Source organism: Schistocerca cancellata, chromosome 3 (genome assembly GCF_023864275.1).
Source record: "Schistocerca cancellata isolate TAMUIC-IGC-003103 chromosome 3, iqSchCanc2.1, whole genome shotgun sequence".
NCBI classification, from domain to species: Eukaryota; Metazoa; Arthropoda; class Insecta; order Orthoptera; family Acrididae; genus Schistocerca; species Schistocerca cancellata.
The window spans coordinates 167,819,443-167,841,163 of NC_064628.1; the positions used below are offsets into that span (position 1 = coordinate 167,819,443).

The 21,721-nt window shown below is 41.2% G+C and overlaps 1 protein-coding gene across 1 annotated transcript in view; it reads right to left on the minus strand.

The window, feature by feature from the left end:
• Window positions 1-21,721, minus strand: part of LOC126174793 (venom carboxylesterase-6-like) — a 161,902-nt gene that overhangs the window by 36,620 nt on the left and 103,561 nt on the right. Inside the window, exon 7 of the mRNA XM_049921163.1 lies at window positions 18,058-18,224. Within this exon, the coding sequence (XP_049777120.1) occupies window positions 18,058-18,224 (167 nt within the window). The remainder of the gene's footprint in view (window positions 1-18,057; window positions 18,225-21,721) is intronic.

Below are 21,721 nucleotides of genomic sequence, written 5' to 3' on the forward strand. Positions count from 1 at the left end.
GAGCACTCGACCGCCTCCACTTGCCGTACAATGGCCAGCGTGAAGTAATATTTAACATAGATAATGTAATATAAAATCAGTCATCAGCGTTGTTCGGTTTTGAACCCTTTATAAACTAGCTTTCTTCACGAGCCCGCCGCTGCCGCGAATTTCATAATTTTATACAACGTTATTTACCTAAAATCAACTTCGAAATCACGAAACAAAATCGGCTGTTTTATACATTTCGGCCAAGTAAGTTAGAAAATATGTAATTTTTACAAGGAATAGTCGACTATTTCACGATTTCAAAGTCGGTCCCATGATAAGAGAAAAACTGTTCATATTGATTTATGAATATTATTTTAACCCCTTAACGGATTACTGGCCGCTTTTAAATAACCCTGAAGACTAGTTTCGAAGTTATTGGTAAGTTGTTGATTTGATTATGTATGATTCTCTGTTTCGCGTACAAACTGAATTTTTTGTTTGCTATATTACCTAGTCCGAACCAGCGCTAGTGGAAGTGGCTAGGACATACACTATTTCTACTGAAAATCAATTTGATATTCTTATGTAATAGGGAAAGTACTCACTGACGAGGGTAGTACGAATGTCTGAAACAGTTCTCAGAAGCACCGGGTATTTATGCATATCCAGAGCAAACGGTGTACAAGAAAGATAGCTCTGATCGGATTGGCTAAAGGAATACTCCTGGATAGTTTGTAGCCAACAACAGAATGTTGCATATTATTTGTCTTGTATAGTATTTTCTGGTCCACATAGTGGGGACAAGCATTCTGGAGCTCTAGGTCCTTTAGCATCTCTTCCACTTTGCAAAAACACTCTAAGGCAAAAAAAAAAAAAAAAAGAAACGACGCATCACGAAGGAATTCTCCTAATGGGACCGAAATCGGTAGATGTGATGTGCAGTCATGCTCAAAAATATCCGAATGACCTTGCATTTCGCCTGATTCGCATGCAACCCAAATAACGCAGCTGTCTAGCAGGTCCTCTATTCGCTTCTTGGTACAGTCGTTTGACTATTGACAATAGTTCAAACAAGTCACCATTAGAAAACACTGCTCTGTATCGCAATAACTCAAGATGTAAAGTAATACTACGATACTAGAAATATCAGGGAACACCTTATCACAGATAAGACTGTCCCTAAGGCTTGTAAGTTCACATTTATTGCAATAAATGACATACCTGAAATGTTACCACTCTCATTATTATGTCAGATAGGTAATGCACGTAGTAAGTTCGCCGTATTCATGATTCCGTCTTCAGAGTAACATACCGTACTTGTTATTTAACACAAAATTACACTAAAAACTTAAGTTATTCACGAGCAGCTAGTTGAGAATATGTATGAACTTCAGATGACACGACCAACCGTCTCGTTCAGCATATGGATTCAAACGCAGTTCATGCAGACTAAGATTTCGTGACTGACGGAAACTAACAGTCATTCGTGACTAGGCATACAGAGAGTAATATACTTCGATTTTAGACAATATCAGTTAGCAAATATCAACTTTAAATTATATAACGTAAACATTTTTAACGGACCCGAATACCTACCAAGCACCTATTGTCCCTGTTAACGAACTACGAGAGATGTTAAATATTGCTTCTTAACGAGTAACTTACTTGAAATGTCGTGAGGTAAAACTTTGTGTTGGTCAGGGATTCGAACCCAGAACCTAATCGGATTGTTATCGAAGCACAATCAACTGTGACATATCGGATTTTCTCGGCAATAGCTAGATGTTTTAACTGAAATGACGAGACGAAACATTAATTTTTTCCTTCCCAGGACTGCAACCCGGCTCCTATCGCTGTTATATTCTAGAGAAAGCGAACTTCAAATATGGGTTTGTTACACCAGCAGCGACATGTGAGCATGTTTGAACTAGAAATAATGTGACGAAGAGTTCAGTGCTGACTGGGAATCGAACCCCACACATATCGTTGGTGACTACACACAAACAGACGTCAGCTACAGAATTTTTCTCCACCAGCTGCTCGGAATAACATCCTTGAACTTACAGTGATCTCTCAAATAGTTATATTTCTCACTGGGAGTCTAAAACGTCCGATATCGTTAGTGCTGACAACGAATGAAAATGCATTAAAAATCAAAATTATTATCCACCAGCAGATAGGCGTTCTCATGCTAGAGCTTGATAATTCATAATGAAAACGTTAGTGCCGGGCCAGGATTCGAACCCATTCACGCGCAGTATGTGGAGATGTTGAGGAATCTGCAGTTTTGAAAAAACAACAAATTTTAGTCGAGCTGTATTGTCACGAAGGGATCAAATTCCGCGTTAAGGGCGGTCTGAGTTGCATTCCCAGTTGAGAACCAATTTTATCGTCATACAGAAGCTCAAATAAAAGATGGAATAAGTGTCCTGTGACCCTACATAGCGTTTGTTTCGTCACTAGAAATAAATAACTAATATAAGAAAGGATACTGGTGATACAGTTTCTACATGTCGCCACTCCTGACTTTATTGTGGTTGAACATAACTTCTATTTGGTAGGGAAAGAATATCATGTTTAATGTGAATTTCAGACCACAATGCCATTATACCTTCTTCACTTGGCGTAGCCAGAAGCGAATAGAATCTGTCTCTCCCTATCGAAAAGCTTCGACAGAAGTTGGAATCGAACATAGACCGTCAGTATATGAACCTATCTTCAATCCAACAGACCACCAAATCCTCTGCTCTGTGACTCATTTTTCTATCATCACACCTATGCGGCACACTCGATGAGAATTCAGTCACACCGGCTCCCTGTAGTGGTTTGCAGCATGTTCAGTACATTCATTTACTTGGTTCACCGAATCGCCATGAACTAGCTGCCTCGGATACCCAGTGCGTACATTGGACTCTATTTTGTAATCACCGAAATAAAATCACGTAACTGCCACCTACACAGTACTGCCAACAGTGTAGAATGCAGAAATATAAATAGGAAGTGTTCCTTTCATTTGAGCTACTTTAATGCCCTATCTGTTTGTTGAAAACGTCGGGCAGTGCAAAAGAAAAGCTATAACTGTCTGGCTCTCAGAAGTCCAGATCCAGCCATCTGCATTATCTCACAGCAGTGTGGAATGCGGAAGTTCTGGAGGAACTGTTATTGACTACTGGAGGTACTGTAGCTTCGTGACAGCTAATAGCGTAACGATAAGCCTCGTGCTCCGTAGATAAGACATCGCGAGTTGTAGTACATTCGCTGCTACATTTTTAAAAACGCAATTCTGCTGTCTGCTGAAGTTATCAATTTAATGGAACTTCGAACATAATTCCCTTCATTTCTCAACCCAAAATACTCGCATGTGGAAAAAGGGCTAACTTCTGTGACATTTTGTTCTTTTCAGGTTTAATTGACGGCCAGGCAGCAGATGCATCTCGAAGCTTTTGTATTATGTATGGGGAGAACGCATCATGCCAAAATAGTGAGAAAAGTATTTTCTACATTAGCTGTCGTCTGGTAGTAGCATCTTATTCCTCTTCAAACCTTGTTTGTCAGCTTTAAATGAGAAGTTTGCTACATGCATGTAATCAAAAAACTTCATGTACATTGTCAGACTGTTACAGATAACACCAGAGAATTCGCATATATTGTTGATGATTAATTTCTCTCTCATGTTTAGTATTGTTTTAACAAAACTAAAGGAAACCTTACGAAAATTGTGCACTGTATTATAAGAAATGAAATAAAACTACCCACGATAACCTTACGACGAAAGTCTGTTTTAATAGAACTGAGTATCTGTACACAAGCGTGCCTCTTTCGGCACGATTTAGTGAAATACTGCTCGCTTGGATTTCGATTGGGTCTGTGTTTAATTGGTATGCTGTGTCATACTCAACAGGTATGCAAATGTGGCATTACATAAGTAAAGTTATGTATTCCTAGAAACCCAAAATTTGCTTGTCAGCAGCGGAAAGAGGCATTACCTGTTGTGCAGCATTGTAAGTTTTTCACCACTGCACTATGAGCTGAAAGTATTTTCTTGCGATTTGCTTATCAATGTTTGATCTGATTGCTTGTAGCTCTTTCACAGAAGGGATAAAAACTTTACATTCAGCGAAATTGGAACCGCGAGCCATAACAGACACTTTTTCATAGGTCAGCACGTCACCACAGAGCTGGCAAAGAGGTATTTTGGATGTGCTTTCCTCTTCCAAGACCAATAGTGGCTTGAACTAGTAAACCGCTATTTAAAGGATGAGATTAGTTGCGATTTCCACGTGCAACGGCTTTCCTGGGCTGAAAACAGCAAATTTACAATTTTCTGTTACACCTCGAGCGATAATAACTCAGATTATGCAATGGAAATGACAGGAAAAATCGAGTGAACTTTGAGGCTTAATTCCGTGCACACCAGAAAGTAACTCGTCGATCACAGTGTTGCCAAACATACCTTGCCTTGTTGCAAATCTCAGTTGCAGTACCAGCAGGAAGAAGACGAACCGATGTGATCCTACAGCGGGCTGGGAAGTGACCATAGCTGGCGTCTAAAGGACGCGGCTGCTACGGCCTGGAATACGTAATGCGTCTGTTTCGCATTTCTGTAACTAGGTTTAGGGACTGGAGCGTAGTTACTAATAATACTCAGAACTGACAGCTAACTAAGCATCGTAAATCAGTAACTCTCATTGTTGTTTTTATATTTCTTTCGTAAGTGTACTCAAAACTAAGAAAGTCATACACGGACGTTTTCGAGCCTCGCCGACAGTCCAGCGCAACAAACAAATAAAAATAAAGAGAATGTGTGTGTGTGTGTGTGTGTGTGTGTTTGTGTGTGTGTGTGTGTGTGTGTGTGTGTGTGTGTGAGAGAGAGAGAGAGAGAGAGAGAGAGAGAGAGAAGAGAGCGAGAGAGAGAGAGATAAAGATAAAAAAGAATGAGAGAGAGGGTAAAAAATTGTTGTAAAGAAATTGAATACTGGTATGTAAAGAAATATTTCATTAAAATGACACGTTCCACATCATTACGAAATGTATCCATGATCTATGGAACAAGTATTAATCTAATCTAATCAAATCATATTGCTGACTAGCCACGAAGAGTCATGAATTACCGAAATTTTCGCCAATATCAGTAACCACTTTTAAACTTGAAAATAAAAGACGACAGTTTTTGTAATAAACCGGGACTCCTATCAAGAACCTTTGATCCCTGTTAACTAACCACGAAAGATGTCTGATATACCTCAATACAGAAGTAACAAAGTGTGTATGCATTTAAAGATGAAGCGCATGATGTGAAGTTCTGTGAAGGAGATACGAACCCAACACGTAATCGGATTGTTAATTAGGTAAAATCAAATGTTACTTATCGGTTTTTCTTACCAGCTGCTAGGTGTTTGAATCTGTCGCCTGAGTGACAATCGAACCGCACACCTATCGTTCTTCTTTATCGTCCACGAATATAGCTTAAGTATCAATTGCTTACTCACCAACAGTAAGACGTGTGCGTGTCTGACCAGAAATTGTTGGCAACACATGAACAGACATTAAAAATGCACGTTAATTTTCACTGGCAGGCCGGTGTGCACGTGAAAGGGCTTGAAATGAAATTATGAATACTTTTTTTACTGGATCAGGATTCGGACCCACATACTTACCTTTGAAGGAGACCTAGAGAAGATTGCAGTCTTGGGAAAAGGAACGAAACGATTGAACTATACTGTTCTGAGAGATTCAGATGCTCGAAAGAGGAGATACGAATTCGAATAACAGTCCAGCACCGAATTTTTCAACGTCTCTAGTTCAACCAAGTACAAGTAAAATAAGAGCCCTGTTCCTTTAAATGGCTATCGGTTCATCACATAAAATAAAATTTTCTAATGTAAGTAGAATACATCCAGCAAATAATTGAGGGTGTAGGTTGCATGTGCTTCTCTGAGATGGTTGGGACAGGAGGTGAATTCGTGGCGGACCAGTGAAATTACAGTGACCCACAAAAAAGAAACTCTCCAGGTGTTCGAGGAGTGTTGTGGTGAGTGTCTTCAACACCTGGCGAAACAACGTCCAGACGTCATGTGGCTGGGCGGTTATCCCTCATGGCAGATGTCGAACCTCATAGGCTGGTATAACAGGACAGGCTGCGAACGGTGGAGGAACTAGCATCAGACTTTAAAGCTGGACAGAGTACAGGTGCGTCTGATCACACAGTGCACCAGACACTCTTAATGATGGGCCTCGCAGCCGACGACCTGTGCATGTGCGAATGTTAACAACACGACTTTGACAGCTATGACTGAAATGGGCACGTGACCATCGGCACCGGACGATGTCGCTCTGGAAGAGCATTGCATAGTCTGATGAAATCCGATAGCTTCTTCACAATGTCGATGGGAGGTCGCAAATCCTTCGTCTTCCAGTGGAGCACCTCCATGGCACCTGTATTGCAGGATGGAGACAAGATGGTGTCGGTTCCATTATGCTCAGGGGAACAATCACATGGGCATCCATGGGTGCAGTGGACCTCGTGCAACGCACCATGACGGCCAAGGAGTACCGTACACTGGTTGCAGACCACATACACCCCTTCATGACGACCATGTTTCCCGACAGTAGTAGTATTTTTCAGCAGGATAATGTACCGTGTCACAAGGTCAGGATTCTGATGCAATGGTTCGAGAAACACGGTGGTGAGTTCCAATTGATGTCATGGTCTCCCAGCTCGCCAGATCTATCCCGATCGAACACATCTGGGATGTGATTGAACGTGGCGTGAGAACTCATCGCCCCTCTCCCCAGAATTTATGGGAATTACGTGACTTGTGTTCAGACGTGGTGCCAATTGCCTCCAGTGACCTACCAAGGTCTCATTGCTACCATGCCACGGCGTGTCACCGTTGTTATCCAAGCCAAAGTTGGATATGCTGTTTATTAGTTGGTCATAAAGTTCTGGTTAATCACTGAATTCTTTACACAGTCGGGACTGGTATCAGCTGCCGCTGCCTAACTACAATGGCAGACAACAATGCAAACTAGCCACATACCGCACACAGCACAGCCAGTGACTCCCATACAGAGCGCTACGTGGTATTACCAATATAAAAATCTAAACAGCCTACTTATATAGCCCCCATGCTCCCCACAAAAAATTTTACAAATTTTTTTGGCCAGTGGCCAATAATGATTTGATAAAATTTTTTTATAATTACATTAACAAAGATATCCAATGCACACACTTATTTATACAATGCTGGTCAAAAGCTAAAATTTTCTCACAGTCCATTATCAAAGATCCCTGTAAAAGAATGGCCCTGAGTAACTTTAACCTATACCTTTCACAAATCACTTACCTCACACTGCTTGAGCTATGTCATGTTTAGATATAAGTTATTTCTGCTGCTGTTTACCAGGCATAGTGCTACTAAATTTCACTTTGTATTACTCTGTTAAGCTAGTTTTACTATTGATTTATTTTTATTGTTGCTGCACATTGGCTCATATTATTTGTAATGTTGCATTGCTTGGTAATTTAGATTTACTGTAGCTTGCTTTGCGATTTTCCATTTTTTTTGTCATTGCTGTTTGCGTTAATTGTTTTACGTGATGCTGCATTGCCTCGTCCCTTAGTTTAGCATCTGAGCTCAGTAGATTTAAGTTAGCTTAAGAGGGGGTAGACTATATAAGAAACTGACTATGGAGAATAGGTAAAGAATGCATTGCGAAGTTACATGAAAAAGATTTGGGCCCAAATGAGTATTGTACAATCAGAAATAATTATTTTGAAAGAAATATGAATAGAATACAGGAAGGAGGTATAGATAGGACTTTTTGGGAATAATGATGAATGAAGGGAGATCTCCGAGAAGTAAAGAAAGTTTTGTTTGCAAAATACTACAGTAAAACAAACCCTGTCCTTTCCTTTTGTGTCATCCCTCTATATGTTTGTGTACCCTTGTGTATTTGTGTTTTTCCTGTCTTTATGTGTTTAGCTGATGAGAGCTATGTTGTAGACATTTTCTAATATTCTGTTATTTACTTTGTAAAGATGTTTAGACATTATTTATACTGTTTGGTTGCTCACATGTGAAGGTGATGTTTCAAACGTTCTTCTGATCTTTTATGTATGTACTTATGTCATAATTCCTGTAACACTGATGTATATGTTTATTTCTATTCTTTTGTAAAGCCTGTATTACTACAAATGTTATCTGTATTGTTATGTTTTTAATGATGTATTTTGTATCTTTGTAATTGTATTCTTATGTTATAATATTGTAATTGACACCAGTTAATCAAATTAAGTAACTTGTAAGTTCCATTTCACTGCACACGTTTCTGTTGGTCATAGTATATGGACAATATGTGAGAAGTAGGGACTGTTAGTGTTTGCATGTGTGTTGATAATTCAGCAAGGGACTGGATAACAGCATTGCTCGTTCTAAGGACAATTCCAAAAAACTTTGTGAGTGCACAAGTGGTGATTATGGACTTGCTATTTTCTCTGCAAGACTCTTCGATGGTGATTGTGCACCTGCACAGTCGCAACAGATGGCTGCTGGCCATCTCTACAAGGACTACAGTGGGTCTGCATCTTTGATGGTCAACCAATACCACAATCTCTACCAGGACTATAGTGGGCCTGTCCGCAATTTCTACAAGGACTGCAGTGGGTCTGCACCTCTGGTGGCCCACCAATACCACAATCTCTACCAGGACTACAATGGGTCTACTCTGTGATGACCTACCTACCAATCTTCTTCAAAATGTCGAATGACTCTGCTGTAGGTTTGCTCTGTTGCGGCCCATTACCTCTCAGCATGTCAAGTGTCAGCACTGTCTTTCCGTTGGAAGGACAACACTACTTCTTCAAGACTGCATGGAAATCCACTACTTCTGTGTGCAATTTCTTTTACTAATGAGACTTTGTGAAAAAAAACTTTAATTACTATTATGATGAACAATCTGGACTGTCTTTATGGACTGTGAGAAAATTTTAGCTTTTGACCAGCATTGTATAAATAAGTGTGTGCATTGGATATCTTTGTTAATGTAATTATAAAAAAATTTTATCAAATCATTATTGGCCACTGGCCAAAAAAATTTGTAAAATTTTTTGTGGGGAGCATGGGGGATATATAAGTAGGCTATTTAGATTTTTATATTGGTAATGCCACGTAGTGCTCTATATGAAAATCACTGGCTGTGCTGTGTGCAGTCTGTGGCTAGTTTGCATTGTTGTCTGCCATTGTAGAGGGGCAGCTGGATGTTAACAGCGCGTAGCGTTGGGCAGTTGGAGGTGAGCCGCCAGCAGTGGTGGATGTGGGGAGAGAGATGGCGGAAGTTTTGAAATTGAACTGCTATATATATTATGATTATTAAGGTAAATACAGTGTTTGTTCTCTATTAAAATCTTTCATTAGCTAACTATCCCTATCAGTAGTTAGTGCCTTCAGTAGTGTGAATCTTTTATTTAGCTGGCAGTAGTGGCGCTCGCTGTATTGCAGTAGTTCGAGTAACGAAGATTTTTGTGAGGTAAGTGATTTCTGAAAGGTATAGTTTAATGTTACTCAGGGCCATTCTTTTGCAGGGATCTTTGATAGTCAGATTGCGTTGCGCTAAAAACATTGTGTGTTAGTTTAAGCACAGTCTTGTATAAATTCTTCTAAGGGGACGTTTCATACAGTAACCTAACCCAGAGATGAGTGTGTGTACACCTCAATGTGAGCGACCGACTGATCTGATTCGCACTACATCCACCACTGGGTTTTGTTCACCTCTCCCATCTCTCTCCCCCCCCCCCCCCCCCCATGTCACCGCTCCTCCGCTCCAAATGTTGGGAAATGGTCAATCTCTGTACAGCTGTCAGGAAGTAAGGTTAGGTTAGTGTAATTTATTTATTATTTTTGGCAATAAAATGATTGTTGGACTGTCCTACGAACTCCACCTCCTCCACCCCCGCCCCTGCTTTCCACCGCCCCCTATCCCCACTTTAAGCAGCACCCCACCTCCTCTTTCTTCTGATCGCATGTGTATATGCTCATTTAAAGTTCGAAGACTGACTGCCCTAGTTCACAATATACAGTCACCAGAGTGTGTTCATACCGGTCTGCAATCACCATTCTACTCTCCACCATCCTCCCCGTCACGTTTTATTTTCTACTGAGAGGAGTATACTATTTGCAGAGCTGTAATAGTAACGAAAATAACGTACAGGGGTTGAAATCGAGACTTCGCGATTGGTAATATGCAAGCAAAATCTGTATGTGTGTGTGTGTAGAGCTGTTAGCGGCGAACTGTTGCTGTTCAAACGCATCACCTGCTAACTGATCGTCTATAAATGATGGTGTTAAGTCCAGTCGACGCACTGTCTACTAATGAATAACTTATTACTAGTTAAAAAAAAAAAGAAATCTACAGTTTGTGGTGGTAGTGTCAGGGCTGTGGGTACGTATCAGAGTTGAAACGTATAAACAAAAGTAGCGAAGGTAATCTGGCAAGCAATAATAGCACATACTTATGGGAAAAATACCGGAGCAACAACACAAATCAACTTTGTACACGTGTCAGCGTACTGTTGTAAATCCCTACAGAATCAAGTGGAAGTCAAATAAACATGTAGAACTGTTTCCAGACTTTAATTTTCTAGCAAGTGCAGCACTACATGAGTCTGCAGACAAGCTCTCTGAAGTATTTTTTGGAGCAGTACACGGAATAGTTTCCGGACTTTGAGTTTCCAATACATCCACCATCTGCACCACGCGTTGAGCCTCTTTTAGGTATGAAGTGAGTGTTACTGTACCTTTCATGATCGTCCTCTCCAGAATACATGCATATAGATCATTGGGAGGAGGGGAATTCTTAGAATTATTTAGTAAGCTGGAATATAACACAGGCAAATATTCTTGTACAAAATCAAATAGCGCATGGGTATGTCAGCAAAATGACCATATAAACACGGAAAACTATCAAAAAATGTGGAAAACGACATAAAATCGGTAAAATTCGAGGAAGATCTGGCATAATTACGAGAAACTGATGGGAAATAAGTAAAATTGAGGGAAATACGACGAAATGTGTAAAATCGCGAAAACCTACAGAATTACGTAAATTGACTGTGAATAAATAAAATTAGAAAAATGTAGCATGAAATGTTGTTAATTGATTGAGGTGAAGTGATGGTGTCCAGACACTCAAGATCGAGAAAAGCTTCAAAATGATGCTCTGTTGGCATTCAGATTTAGTTCCCCAGCTGTAAACTACATGGGAGTTTGTAACGTGTACTTCAACGAAGACAATATAAGCATTATACGGAAGCGCTGTAGAAATGCACGTGAAACACATGTCCCGCAATCCCGAACAGTGTTCTTACACATGCAGTCGAATATTGATATTACTGAATTGGGATTGTTTCTCAAAAGTAATGTTATTCCACAAGTGTTGAGGAGAAGGATCAATGCATTTAACAGACTTGAGCCATTCCCTAGCGCGTTCTGTAGGAGAGTGGACTGATACTACACATATTTTCCTTAGCGGTTTGAGGTGAGGGTACTCCAGAGATGTGATGTCAGGACGAAATTGCTATATTATGCTAGATGTCGGCATGACTACCTAACATCAGACCATGACTTCTGTGTGCGCGAGGGAGGCTACCAGGTCTGTGGTGACTCTACTGCAGTAAGGCTTTTACATCTTCTTTGGCTACTGATCGTGGTGTTTCCCTCCTCGTAAGATGTCACTGTTTCTTCGTGTGCATTTTAATGAACCGTGACATGGGTGGTAACTCAATGTGTCAGCTTACGAAAATATTTTTGTCGTTTTTCCTCGCTCTGTTTCTTAGTGAGGCATGGCCGCATCTATCGAAACCGCTACTACTACTAATAAGTACGACTGACACGGGAAATATGATTGAGGGTACGTATATTTCCCACATAAAAGACTTATAAAATCCATAAATTTCCTAAAAGACAGCACAGCAGCTTACCGAATTCGTTCTAGTTGGCTTATAAGCAGTTTCAGCGACGGGTGAACATCGATGATACCTTCATAGTGAGGAACAGCTCTGTCACTTCCTAGGACACCACAATAGTCTCCACACCGAAATAAAATTTACGATGGAGGTAAGACAGGGACAACTACCCTTTCTAGGTGCGCTGGTTACAGAAAATTAGGAGGAATCTAATACGTACAGCGACGAACACACTCATGGAGCTATACATATATAAGCCGTCAAATCATCAAAATAGGAATGATCAATACACTCGGGACGAATATGTAAGGTGCAACACCGAGAGAATTTTTTGATAAGTAATGTGTGCTCCAGCCACTGCATAACAAGGAGAGGAGGAAAAATTGGCTACAGCCTTCCTACGATATAATCCTACCGTGATTGTGTATAGGGGACGGTAGCTTACAGTTAGCCCCATTTTTGTTCTGCCCGCAGCTGTGTGTTAAGTGTCCTCCACCTGCAGGGTGAGAAACCTCTTTCATTTGTGGAGGCTCTGAGAAGCATATTTAACAAAAAATCTTTCAGCATGATGGGTGTCTTACAAAAGGTTGTAGGAGTGATAATTGCAGTTTTCTGTGCCCATGTTATTGGTCGTGACAGAACTGTCGTGTCTGAACTGAAAGGGAGAAATCAGGATCTTTGTCTTCGTCGTAAAATAAATAAATAACTAAATAAATAAAATTGATGGAGAGCTTAGATTTTTCCGACAAATACTTAACAACAATTCGTAGGAAAGTATTTGACATGTCAGAATGCATGATACGACTTGTGAAAACAGGATGTCACACTTTTTGCGACCACGGAAATTCTGTATTGTGATCGATATTCTGCGATACATGAATAGCTGAACTGCACAGGCATAGAAGACTGTTTGGTATACTTCCGAGAATTAATCCAAACGGACATGCTGCACAGTCATCCATCTATCAACATTCATACTCTGGTATATACGAATGATGCCTTAGTCGACAAATTCGTGTGATCTGCGTATGATAGTTATGTGTGTAAACATACGTCAAAATGTGTAGCATAAGGCTCGAATGTACTGGTGCAAACTCAGATGACGAGCTACAACTTGACCGTCCAAATATAAGACGCCACTATGTTGATTGTATTTAAAAGACACTGTGGAATAATCAAAAACAGAAAAAAGGATGCCCCCACCCAGTCGGTAAGTGTAGCAGGTTTGTTAAATAGTGGCCTCTCCTCGATTCTGACTGAATCGAAGGCCTGTATGTTAAATCATTTTGCGGAAGTGAAGTCGTGAAACCTCATGGGGGTGAGATGTCTGGGGGTGAGATAATGTTCTCGCAGAAGTTAGCTAGACCCTCCGAAGTTACTCTTTCTGTAATAGCGTGTCAGCACTATCTGCTCTTGCATATGCCGACTATCGTGCAGAAACGTATGTAAAATAAGTAAGAGACATGAGGGTTTTTAATTGTAATTAAACACTTTATTCCTCGACAGGTATGTGACAAATGGTTCTGAGCACAATGGGGCTTAATATCTGAGGTCATCAGACCACTAGAACTTAGAACTACTTAAACCTAAAAAACCTAACGACATCACACACATCCATGTCCGAGGCAGGATTCGAACCTGCGACCGTAGCGGTCGTACGGTTCCAGGCTGAAGCGCCTAGAACCGCTCGGCCACACCGGCCTGCTAGGTATGTGACAACCACGATGTTACGGAAGGATATTGCTATTGGGCAGCGTGAAACGACACTTAGCTGTTGTGAGTATGAGAATTCCATAATGTTTCGACGCTATACACCAATAAATGATAATCAGAAATGTTCTGTTGGAATGTAAAGTTACTGTAGTTAGTGTTAAGACATGTGCAAAGAAAATGACGTGGGTAGAACTAAGTCCGGTTGTAAGGGATGTAATTTTGTTTTTTTAATTGATGGTAGGTTAAAAAAGATAACTGGACATTAAATACAACTGTTCCAAGGAACTTCGTGTCGCAGAGCAGGGAACGCAAGTGGAGACATCTCTGGTTGGTAGGGGACACAGCGCTCTCAGTTGCATATTTTAGGAAAAATGACACATGTGATTCTTCTTTTTTCTGTAGAGTGACCTGGTGTCTCGCTTTATTTTGTCGTCAACCGGCTTAACACATGCCCTTGGTAAGATTTTAGGGCCTTTGACTGCTAGGTGGCTGAGACGTCTGCTTGCATCAGCCACGGCAGTGGCCGATTCATCCAGACAGTTTTCTTTATATTTCGTAAACGCCACCTCGATGTACCATTGAAATGGTAAAATGGTATCTGGCATAGTGTATAAACAACATTCTCTTTAATTATAGCTTCTTGTTGCCGAACGTAAAATGATTGGGCTATTGCGTTATATGAACAGATAGTGTGCAAGGCTGTGCTCTGTGATGTTAATTCACCTGTCCGAAATGTTTGTAATACCCACATGTATGACAATTTATTCACAGACTCTGATTTGAACACCAGGGACGCTCACAAATAATGTGATGTGTCCATCAAACTGAAAGAAATCGGTTAACATAGATGTTTCTTCAGAGTTTAAAGTTGTCACTTTTTGTTTCGTCCCTTGGAAGTTTCAAAATGCGAGGACATTCAGCAGTGGTCAGTAGTTTTCGCAGCCTAATAGTGGAAGCTACTTCGATTTTATGAATGATAGACATATATAGGAGATGTGAGATAAGATAGTAAATCTGTCAGATGTATCACTATAGAACTCCGACCTCTGCAGCCTGCTCATCTGTAATTGGTAGCAGGTATGTGGTTTTTTCACATCAATGGAAGTCACAAAATGATAGGAGGCGTAGAAAGAGAAAGACAGACAGAGAGAGAGAGAAAGAGAGAGAGAGAGAAAGAGAGAGAGAGACGTGAATTGTATCCTGTAGTTGAATGCAAAAATAACTGTATAGATGCCGTTCTATATTGACAGTTCAATCATCTGAAAGGAGTGTAGTGGCCTTATGCATGAGGAGTGCCCTCTAACTATAACGACTTCGCTCATAAAACTAAAACAAAATGGACTGCACTGATTAACGTGTAAAAATTATTTTAACATCGGTGCAGTTGTGCTTTTTAATAGATTCTTGTTTATAAGTGGTGTATTTATGTTCAATACAACTGTTTACACTGAAATGTTTCTCTCAGAATAGCGAGCGCCTGTGGGGGCAACTACTGGTGGTGTGGTGTGATTGTCTCTCTTGGGTGGCTGCAGCTGCCTTTTTAGACAAACAACATGCAGCCTTCTTTCTTCACTTTGTTCTCTACCCCATTGGAGCGGTGACTTATTTTGTATGTGTTGATGTTGTCTGCATCGATAGTGCTCACTGCCCAACCCAAGTGCTCCGCTGGAAATTCTGCCTCCGACTGTAGCCACACTGCCTGCTTGCAGCTACAGCAGTCAGGGGTGTGTGGTGGCAGCGGTCGTCAGAAAAAGCGTTCTGGAGAGTTCTCTGGAATCTGGTTGTTGTTCCAGGGGCTGATAAATACATTCACAGAACAAAGAACTTCATCTGACTTTGGTGGAACTCTTTGTGTACCACCGGCAACAGGTTCTGGAACAGATCAAAAAAACTGCTTCTACTTCTGCAAGGCCTAGGGGATGGATGGGGTGGAGGAAAGGTTTCAGAGGAAAGAGGTAGTGGTGGTTCTGGTGTTATTTGTTTGCTACCACATGCCGAAGAGAACACAGTGTTATGGTGGTGAGTGAATTTTATTTCCGGTAGCTGTGTGACGTTACTACAATGCTTTTCGTTAATTTCCTATGTATGTTGCATTACGATTCATTGTTTACGAGTTGTGGTTTTTCACGTTAATTTCGATGTTTTTTCGTCCAAGAGTGGTGAAGCATTTAGCATGATCTGTGTGTGCGCGCTTGTGTATATATTTCAAACATCAAGGCTGTTTGGTTTCGAGAGGTGTTTAGTTGTTGGATTACATGATTTTTTCTTCTGGGAGCAGTGAAGCATTTGCCATGAACTGTGTTTGTTTGCCTGTGTGCATATGCATTTGAACCACCAACACTGTTTGGTTTCAGGTTGTGTTAGCTGTTGGACTGAACGATTTTTTGAAATTGATAATTTTTTTTCAATTACAGTTCTGGAAATGGTTCTGCGGATGAAAACTGATGTTAAAAATCTTGGAGGTGAATCTCAGGTGAGCACACACAGAGCATTCCCCACCAATCTATACTGTCGTAGTTATGTTATTTGGACATGTAGTAATACTTGCACCAGCAGCTAAGCTTTTTTCTCAGTGGGGCAGCTGTGGAACAGTTTCAAGTGGTACTGCTGACTAAGTCACACAAATGATCAGCAAAAATTGAAGATGGGGCCTATAGAAAGTGGGGCAGGGGTGGTTTAGTGTGGGGTGGTTATAGGACAGTTTGAATTCATTGTGGTGACTGTATTGTGAACTAAGGCATTCAGTCTTAGAAATTCAACTGAACAGATAAACGCACAATGACAAAAAACTGGGGGTGGGGGTGGATAGAAGTGCTGGTGGTGGACAGTGGAAAGTGAGGGTGGGGGGTTGGTGGAGTGTGGAGGACAGTCCAGCAGTCAGTTACCCACCAAAAATAATAGTAAATGAAGTACCCTACCATAGCTTTCCTCTGTAGTAGCTTCTCAGAATTTGCATGGGCGGTGGGGTATTGGGGGTGCATGATCACAGGAGTTGGGGGAGGGGTGTGAGGAGTGAGCAGCGCACTCTGGTGGATGTAGTGTGAACCAGCTCAGACAATCCCTACACGTCGAGGTGAACATACATACATCTCCATGTTATGTTACTGAAAGTACTCCAACTGAACTATAAATAAACAAATAAAATACCCTGCCTTCCTCTCCAGCACAGAATTATCGTTTCCCAACAAAGTAAAAAAAAATGTACCCTACCCTAACCTTTATATCTGGCGGATGGACAGAGGCTGATCGTTTCCCACCATTTCCAGGGATGAATGGTGGTTGGGGTAGGTGATATCAGAGGAATGGTGGGAGTGGTATGGAGGAGGTAGCCCAGTTGCCCTATTTCCCACAATTTACAGTGGCTGGAGGGGGTGATATGACGTTATAGGGAGGAACTCAGATGCCATTTACATAAGTTACCTGCAGCAGAAATCCCTTAGCCCCACCACTCGTGTTCTGTGAACATTTGACTAGTTTCACCATTTTCAATATATTCGTTCATAGGCTCTGCATAATAATAAACTGCCCTTTGCAAAGCCGCTCATCTCAATGGAATTCCCCTTTTCAATTCATATCTTCGCTACAGTGATCTCCTGTCGTTGTCTGCCCTTCTTTCATACTTTTGTTAGCAAGTCTCGTGCCCACAATGCCACCAGGCAGCATCCAACGTCAGAGTAGGTAGTGGTCACAAAGTTTTCCTGATCCATTTATTTTGCTAGTAAAAGAACAAGAAAAGTCAAAAACATTGATATCTGTAACACCATCAATGAGAAATATCTTATTAGCAGTTCTAAAGAATGTGTAAATATTGGGCCTCGTTCAATTTCTTGAACCTATCTCTATTTTCTAACCATTTTGTTGAAGACCAGAATGGTTCTGGAGTGATCAGACCACCCACGCTTTTATTGGAAGATGGGGCGGAACGCCAGTAAAAGAGCAAATGAAAGATCGTCCGATTGAGTCACACACTCTATGCCTCATTCAATTCAGAAACGTATTTGATGAACAGTTCCAGACTCCTTCAATTATTCTACCAGACCTTCTGTAAGTGAATGGCTGCTAGGTTTTCTGCAGACAGTCATATCTGAATGTTCGCTCAAACATTCGTATTGGTTTAGATGCACAACGGCAGTACCCCATTAGATTGCAAGTTATTCTTCATAATGTCCTGTGGAAACACATGATTGTAAACGAATGCAGATAAGCTGGTGACAGAAAACGGCTACATGCTGGTAAATGAGTGCGATGTTACTTTTACAGTGTGTCGTAGGTATATCAAATGTCTAAATTTAAAGAAATGGAAAATTATACAGTACTGCGACTGCAAGGATGCTACAAACATAAGAACAGGAATAACTTAGCGCCTGCCAGTATGATAAGACTTTCTGTTATTGCTAAGCTATTATACTTACATCACTGAGGGTGCTGAGTGTGAACTCCTTAGAAGGGAAGTAGAAATCCCGTATCTTCTTAGTGATCAGATCTGCATTTAAGGACGTGTGGTACAGTAATGTTATGGGAAACAGTCTGTCACTCTTGTTCTTTAGTTCTTGAAATAATGTCTCGTTTGAAACAAAAGCTGAAATAAAAATGTGAACTATTAGTTGAAAGTGGATAATGACTGCTAAGATTTACAAGCTGTTGAACCATGTTGAAAAAAATTCGTTGATGAATGGACAGAACGTACTCGCTAGAAAAAAGTGGCTCTGAGCACTATGGGACTTAGCATATGAGGTCATCAGTCCTCTTAGAACATAGAACTACTTAAACCTAACTAACCTAAGGACATCACACACATCCATGCCCGAGGCATGATTCGATCGTGCGACCGTAGCGGTCGCGCAGCTCCAGACTGTAGCGCCTAGAACCGCTCGGCCATAGGGGCTGGCGATACTGGGTGTCCATAATTAAAGTTCCAGTTTCAAAACTCTGTACAAAGGGAATCACTGCTGAGAATGAGTTAAGTTCGAACACTTACTATTGACGCAGGGGAAACGTCATAATAAATTACCTATAGATGGTGCTGTAAGAGTCTTAACGTAAATAGGGTCGGCTACAAATGACAGATGAATCGCAATACGACGGCTATGGTTTGAGTTCTACTTTACACCACCCAAGCTGTTCAGTGTACATGACTGCACAACTTCGCCAGTCAACAGCTGTGGCACTGTTACGTAGGTAAGTCAATCCACCACGGCAAGGTCGTACCTCATCGGATGGGAAAGATCGGGTGTTAATTGTCCTGAGGCCAAAGCCAGCATAAAAGAAAAATGACATCGGTTTTTAACAGTATTTGGGCCAAAAACTGCATAAAAAGCAAAATGACATCTCTTTATAACTGCCGTGAGCCTGGAGCAAGATATGTTGAGTATGCAGGCCACCATTTTGTAACAGGTTGATATCTAAAAACAGGTTCTTCAACACGTTCAGAATACGCTGCGCAAGTGTTCCTTCAATGCAGCTACGTACGTGATTGGATCACAGAACAAAACATCTCTCACGTAAGACCACGGGCAGAAGTTACACGGTTTAAGATCGGGTGATCTGGACGACGAGGCGGTAGGGAAATGACGGCTGACAATTCTAGCATTTTCGAAATGCCGCTGCAGCAACCGCTTCACTGGCTGTGCAGTGTGCGGAGGAGCGCCGTCTTCCATAGAAATGACCATACTCACACAGCCATGGTGGAACGACATTGGTGTGCAAAGGACTCCCGTAGTCCTTACCAGTGACGATTCAGGTAAGGACGCGCAGGACTCATCTCCACGGAAACATACGGCCCTACGATAAACGATGCCATCAACCTGCACCGCACAGCCGCCTTTGCAGAATGAGGTTGTAATGGTTGACGGGCGTGCGGACTTTCCATTGCCAATAGTCTACAATGCCGCAAATTGACATGTCCTTGGAGATGGAAATTGTCTTCGTCTGTCCACAGAATATTCCATGGCTATTTATTGTCTGCTTCCATGCGGGCAAGAAATTCAAAAAAAATGGTTCAAATGGCTCTGAGCACTATGGGACTCAACTGCTGTGGTCATAAGTCCTCTAGAACTTAGAACTACTTAAACCTAACTAACCTAAGGACATCACACACATCCATGCCCGAGGCAGAATTCGAACCTGCGACCGTAGCGGTCGTGCGGTTCCAGACTGTAGCGCCTTTAACCGCTCGGCCACTCCGGCCGGCCAAGAAATTCCAGAGCGAATGTTTGTCTCCCTGATAGGTCAGCAGGAAGCAACTCCTCAACATGGATGATTTGTATGAAATGTAATGCAGGATTTTTCGTAGAATTTCATGCGTTTTGCTCGCAGGCACGTTCAGCATTCTGGCAGTTTCCCGTGCACTTTATGTTTGCATACCACCGTCCGACTCCTGATGCAGTGCTGTGACCACAAATTCCATGCATGTCAAATCAACAGCTTTCCTCACGCTGCCACATTGCACTTGAAAAGAACATTTTTTTCTTTATTGTTATTTCATATCCCTGCACCGAGTGGGTAGGGGTAGGCTGGAAGCGCATAATACGCCGCTCTTCGGCCAAGCGGCTATAGAAACTAGCACAGGAGAAATGTGAAATACAAACAATACGTGTATTAAAGATGATGTTGACACATGACAGAGGTAAGCAATTGGAGCTAAAGTATACATAAAAGGAATAGTTCAGCGAGGCATGAGTGCATACAATTCACCTGTGATTAAAATGACACTCGACGAAGACATAGTACAGAAACAATGGCGCGCCAGGAGCACAGTTAATAATGGCGTCCCCAGTATGAAAGCCATATGGGACAACACATAACACACACTGCTCTTATGTAAAACATACAACAAGCACCAAACCACGACAGAGAGAAACTGGATTAAAACTGGAAGGACCTGCCAAGGGTTCAAAAGAGCTTGTATTTTCGAATTTTGTAATCATTTTCTCCAGAATGTATTTTTTCATACCCTTAAGTGTCCGAAATTACTACAGGGTAACTAGCTCACAGAGCTTTACCAGCAGTGCCCGAGCTTTCATGGAGACAGTCAAGTGGGCTTCTCAGGACGCAAACTAAGGAACAGCCGTATGCCTCGCATCTGTTGATGTGAACATTCTGACGCTTAAACCGTCATCTGTTGGTCAAACTTCCTATAAATCTTTATTTGTTCCAGGATCTTTCTCCCAGCTGTTCAGATTTGACGTCATTCTGAACCGTGCTTTCTACAATATTCTGAAACTGTAACTTTAATTACGGATACCCTGTACGTAACATAATTCTTATCTGGTAGGAAATGTCGGCACACGGACGGGTGCAGAAAATTTCACAGATTTCCGCACTGAAGTTTGCCACGTAATTGTGACTTACTTACTTTCACAATTTGGAAAAGCGTTTCACACATACATGTTTATCGAAATGATTTACCTCCTTAGCAACCTCATTAATGGACGTAGAAACTCTTCCCAAGGAAAATAACACAGGCATCCCCGACAGATTTACAGAAAAAAAATTGGCTTTGAAATGGGAATTACATAGCACATGCAAACCGGTGTTTTCAACTGAAAAGATAAAAAGTCTATAAAACAGCTCGGAAACTGTGAAGATAAAAAGTCTCTAAAAGAGTTCAAAAAGTTTTCTTGTAATTCTTTCAGCAAAACAATGAATTCATTAAAACTCGCATTTTCCTTAACGCCAGTTAGTTTAGAGAAATGGCCGGTGTTTTTGTCAGAATTTGTCTCTTCACAATGCTATTTTTTATAATCCATCCGCATCAAATGAGATGACATACTTTGGAGAGTGTGCAGTCAAAGTTCACTTAAAATGAGAGATGTGCAGTGCTTTCCGGTTTTATAATTTTCGTTCCTGCTCTTCTTGTTCCGTCATAATTTTAACAATACCGGGTTTAAATCGAAAAAGTGATCCAGGCATGCCCCAGGATGTAATCAAAGTACTTTGCAGTGATATATAAAGTCTGCATACTCTTCTTCCAGTTTCACCGAAAACTATTGCAACTGATGGTGTCATAATGCGTACAAACTCAGAAAACTTATTATTCCTATCACCTGCCCTTAATCGGGCAGGTAGGTTAGAAAA